Source organism: Elephantulus edwardii, unplaced genomic scaffold (assembly GCF_000299155.1).
Source record: "Elephantulus edwardii isolate Elephantulus edwardi_28Jun2011 unplaced genomic scaffold, EleEdw1.0 scaffold00080, whole genome shotgun sequence".
In the NCBI taxonomy this organism is placed as follows: Eukaryota; Metazoa; Chordata; class Mammalia; order Macroscelidea; family Macroscelididae; genus Elephantulus; species Elephantulus edwardii.
In genome coordinates, this window is record NW_006399830.1 from 579,150 (window position 1) to 584,415 (window position 5,266).

General features: G+C 60.2%; 1 protein-coding gene across 1 annotated transcript in view; it reads left to right on the forward strand.

The window, feature by feature from the left end:
* Window positions 1-2,970, forward strand: part of GET4 (golgi to ER traffic protein 4 homolog (S. cerevisiae)) — an 11,388-nt gene extending 8,418 nt beyond the window's left edge. Inside the window, exons 7-9 of the mRNA XM_006889602.1 lie at window positions 1,886-1,961; window positions 2,280-2,352; window positions 2,882-2,970. Coding sequence (XP_006889664.1) covers window positions 1,886-1,961; window positions 2,280-2,352; window positions 2,882-2,970 — 238 coding nt within the window. The remainder of the gene's footprint in view (window positions 1-1,885; window positions 1,962-2,279; window positions 2,353-2,881) is intronic.
* The last annotated feature ends 2,296 nt before the right edge of the window (window positions 2,971-5,266 follow it).

The window sequence follows — 5,266 nt, forward strand, 5'->3', positions numbered from 1 at the left end:
AACCCTATCAGCCCGAAGCGGCCAGGGGTGCTGTCTGATGTGGGGGATGGGATCAGGGTGCTGTCTGTGGGGGGCTGGGATCAGGGTGCTGTCTGATGTGGGGGATGGGATCAGGGTGCTGTCTGTGGGGGGCTGGGATGGGGGTGCTGTATGATGGGGGTCTGTCTGGTGTGGGGGTCTAGAGGGCTAGGATGGAGTGCTGTCTGGTCTGGCGGTCCGGGGAGTGGATCTTGGTGCTGCAGCCTGAGCTCCCCCTTCCCCCACAGAGCAGAACTATTGTGAGTCGCGGTACCACTTCCTGCATTCGGCCGACGGGGAGGGCTGTGCCAACATGCTGGTGGAGTATTCCACGTCGCGGGGCTTCCGCAGTGAGGTGGACATGTTTGTGGCCCAGGCTGTGCTCCAGTAGGTACTCTGCGTTGCCGAGGGCGTTCCAGCGGGCAGGGGGCACTGCAGGGTCGCTCTGGACAGGTCAGCCTGCCCTCCTCAACACTTCCTGCCCCGTCAGCACCCTTAGTCACTGGTTCTGCATTGACCTATAGGATGGAATCCTGTGTCGCTGCAGACAGAACAAACTCACCACCAGGGGTCACCCGCACCAGCCTCCTCTGGGCCCCAGACCTTGGGCCCTGCATCGTCCACTCCCTGTCACCGTGCACTTGTCATCATCCATTCCTCCTTATCATCCACTTGCTGTCATTGTCCATTTCCTGTCCTGCCGACCCCGTGTCCTGAACAAGCTCTCCCTAGAGGCAGCTCCCTTGAGGGGATAGCGGGGAAGGTGCTCTGTGGAGGGGGGACGAGAACCAGCCCAGCCTAGCCTGCAAGCCACCCCTCAGCACCCGCTCTCACCAGCACCTCGGACAGCCAGTGAGATAAGATAGCACATAGTAGAAGGGACACACAGTAACCTGTGGTGCCCTTGAGTTCCTGTCCACCAGTCTGGAGTGCTGCAGTTCAGGGAGCGGCCAGAGCAGGCGGGAGCTGTGGGTCTGCTGTGGGGCCACCTGGTGTGCAGGCCCTGCTGAGGTGGGAGGTGCACTGAGCAGCCCCATGGTGGTGGGGGCCGCGGAAGAGCGTGTGCCCTGCAGAGGCAGCTGTGCTGACAGCACAGATGCAGGCAGTCTGCACTCACCTGCTGCTCCTTCTTCAGATTTCTCTGCTTGAAAAACAAAAGCAGCGCTTCTGTGGTGTTCACGACCTACACACAGAAGCACCCGTCCATCGAGAGCGGACCCCCATTTGTTCAGCCCCTTCTCAACTTCATCTGGTTCCTGCTGCTGGCAGTGGACGGGTGAGCTCTCTGCTGGGGAGGTGTGTGTGTTCTGTGGACAGGGGACCTCTGGTTGGCAGGGGTGTGTGGTCTTCTTTCGACACGTGAGCTCTTTATGGTGGGGAGGTATGTGTGTGTGTTCTGTGGACAGGTGAGCTCTCTGCTGGGGAGGTGTGTGTGTTCTGTGGACAGGTGAGCTCTGGTTGACAGGTGAGTGTGTTCTGTGGACAGGGGAGCACTGTGGTGGGGAGGGGGGTTTGTGTTGTGGACAGGTGAACTCTGGTGGCAGGTGTGTGTGTTCTGTGGACAGGGGAGTTCTCTGGTGGGGAGGTGTGTGTGGTCTTTGGACATAGGAGCTCTCGTGGGGAGGTGTGTGTTCTGTGGACATGTGAGCTCTCTGTATGGTGGGGAGGGGTGTGTGTTGTGGACAGGGGAGTTCTCTGTATGGTGGGGAGGGGGGTTTGTGTTGTGGACAGGTGAACTCTGGTGGCGTGTGTGTGTGTGCGTGTGTGCTGTGGACGGGAGATCTTGTGAGGTGTGTGTGTGCTGGGGACATGGCTGTGTGTCTGACTTGTTTCTGTTTACAGATGTGGCCTGTCTCATGTCTTTCAGGGGAAAGCTGACCGTCTTTACAGTATTGTGTGAGCAGTACCAGCCATCTCTCAGGAGAGACCCCATGTACAATGAGGTCAGCATGTCTGTGGCTTAGACTAGGGAGAGAGAACTGAGAGCCACAGGGCCGTCTTGCAGGTTGTAGGGCCCAGACCAGGGAGCTGCCCCGCAGGGTCCATGCCACATGGCAACCCCTGACCTCTAGGGCCTCACTGCACAAGAAGCTGGGGAGGTTGTGACTGGGGGAAGCCTGTCTACTCGGCATCTAGACTACAGCCCCTGGCTCTGCTGGTGACCCCTGACTGCTAGGGGCCTGGGGAGGGGGTCTGTCCCCTGGGTCTGTGCCTCAGCCCTAGCCCTGCTCATGGCTCCTTGCCACCTGTTGCCATTTCAGTACCTCGACAGGATAGGACAGCTGTTCTTCGGCGTGCCACCCAAGCAGACGTCTTCTTACGGAGGCTTGCTAGGTGAGCCCAGAGGAGCTGTGTGGTGGCACTGCCACGGTCCTCACTGGCTGGGCACTAGTGTCCTCACGGTCTCCTCTATCCCGGGGTCCTTCTAGTCTTTGTCCCCTGAGTGTTGCATGTCATCGACTCAGGACCAGCTTCTAGCTGACCTGTCAGGGTTGCCAAAGGCTGCAAATCACACGGGGGAGGAGGCTGCCTGTCTTTGTCTGTCACAGCGGCTGGTGGACTGGAACCACCAGCCTCAGGGCTGGCTGGACATCTGCTTACCACTAAGCCACCAGTGCTCTGAAGTCTCAAAATTTTGTTTTTTGCTGTCAAGTTGGAGCCGAGCCACAGCCGATGGTTATGGTGGTGCTGTGTCCGTGCTCAGGGCTCTCACAGCACTCACCCATGTTCATAGCTCCTCTGTTAGACTGTTGGTGTTGGGGGCGAGCGCCTTGTCTGTGTCCATTGCGTTCAGGAGCATCTTGGCCCCGGGACATGGTGGGGCAGGTGGAGTGGACACCAAACACTGTACATGTCCTTCCAGGGAATCTTCTAAGCAGCCTCATGGGGCCGCCGGAGCAGGAGGAGGGCGAGGAGGGCCAGGAGGACAGCAGCCCCATCGAGCTCGACTGACCGGCTGGACGCGCTGGAAACCCCCCAGCCCTTGAGGGTGTGCTGCGAGGCAGCGTTCCCGGGTTCCCTCCTGAGGCTGGCAGGCTGCGTCCAGGGCTGGGCTCCTGTGGGGGCCAGGCAGCCACGGCTATGCTGATGGAACAGGGGCGTCACTGGCCAGCAGCCCTATCCCTCCGATCGCTCCATAATAAAGCACAGGCCTCCGTGACAGCACCGTCCTTTGTCCAGCTTCCTGTGGGGACATGATGGACATGGTGGCCCCCTCTGGCTGCCTGCCCTGCCTCGTGGCACTGGAGCTGTCTCTCCACCCTGTGTTGGTTCTGACCTGCCAGGCCATCCTGTAGTATGTGTCCCGGGCACGTGAGTGGAGGCCGTGTCCCTGTACCCGGGGCGCCAAGCCCCTGCCTCGTGATGCAATATTTATTTTTCTTGGGTGATGGAGTCCCTTGAGCTCACGTCATAGGTTCTGACCCGACAGCTGCCAAGCCAGCCAGCCAGCGCCCTTGTCCCAGTGTAACCACAAAAGGGAGACACTTTATTTTTTCACATTCAAGTTGTAGATTAACGCAGTGATCATGCATGGGGACGGGGTGGTCCACAGTCCTGTTTACTGTAAAATGGAATTGAAGGAAGGTTCCTGTTAACTGTGGAGTTTCAATAAATGCTTTATACTGGGCTGTCTGCAGGCATTCACTCCCAGCTGGGTAGGGTGACCACGTCCAGGCAGCACCACAACTCTGGCTCTGGGTAGGGCGTCAGCCCATGGGGCAGCTGCCAGGGTGTCTGCAGTGTACAAGGACACGCAAGCAGCAGAGGGTCCTGGACACTGTTGGCCCAGGTGTGCCTCGTGCAAAACAGGGTCAGTGCAGGGGTGCGGGGCTCATGGGTGTTCTCAGGGTCAGCGGCTGTGAGAGGGGTGGCTGGGTCCTCAGAGGAGGAGGGCTAGGGGTGTGTGTGGTTGGGACATGGCCACAGCATGCCCTAGTGGCCAGGCTAGAAGCTGTGGCGCCCGGGTGTGTGCAGAGAGAGTGAGTGTGTATGTGTGTGTCAGCCCTCAGGGAACGAGTGAACCGGCAGCCCTGGGGAGGGGCCCCTGCTCCCTGATGTGGGCTCTGAGGACTGAGATATCTCAGCCTTGAGGGGTCTGCGGGTGGTGCTGTAACCAGTGATGACCACTGGTGGCCCTGTTGCTGAGGACAGTCACAGCTGCACCCAGGAGGGGCAGCCTCCTGCCCCAGCCCAGAGGGGACACTGGTCATCAAGCCCACGGTGACGTAGGGAACATGGTAGGGTAGCTCAGGAGAGGAGTACCCACACACACTGACACGAGACCAGAGCCACACAACTTTATTCTGGGCGTGACGCGGGGACCACAAACCCAGCCAGAGCCCCATCTTCTCCCCATGGCTGCCCGGCTCCTGGGGAGGGGCAGGGGGGCTTCCAGGTCACCTGGGGGGCCATTTGCTTGTTTGTCCCACCTGGATGGGGTCACTTGGAAGGAAGGGGTAAATAAATACAGTGCTCCAGCTACTGGCTGGCCGGCAGCAAGCTGGGCCCAGGCAGGCTAAGAGCAGCTCACACCCTAGGATCGCCCACCCCACCCCCCGCAATGCCGGGCCAGTGGGAGCACCATGGGGCAGCCAGCAGTGGCTGGCCAGGTGGGCACCCTGGCCCCTGTTCCCACCCCCAGCAGGGTATCCAAGCCCACTGCCCAGCCATGACAGCTGAGGACAAGCTGTGCTCTGTCCTCCCTTCTGACCACACAGCTGCTCAATATAATAACTGGATAGAGGAGGGGTGGGGACAGGGAGGGACCCTCAAGGCCAGCCGGGTAGCACAGAGGGGACCAGGAGGGATGTATGGACCTGTGGGTGGTCTGAGCTCCCATATGTGGCCAGATGCCCCACTGTACCTGCAGCACCTACACAGGCCTGACCATGTCTGGACACCAGAGAACTGTCCACTCCCCAAAGGGTGGGGACAGGCTGCTTGAGCAGTAGTCAGGCTTCAAGGGCCCTTGGGGGGGGGGGGTGTCACATCAGAGGGAGTATGGGGCCCAAAAAAGCCATGTGGCCAGGCAGGGGTCAGGCCGGGGCCAAGATGCCCATGACAAGGCCTTGTAGTACGTGGCCAAGGGCTGGGGCTCAGGCAGAAGTGCAGGAGTCCCAGGCCCACTTGGCCACTCGGGACCTGTCCATGCCAGCAGTCGGCCTAGACCAACAGGCCCCAGAGATCACCTCTGCAGGCTGTCTGGTCCGGCCGCCTCCAGTCCAGTGCACAGCTCCTGCAGTGTTCT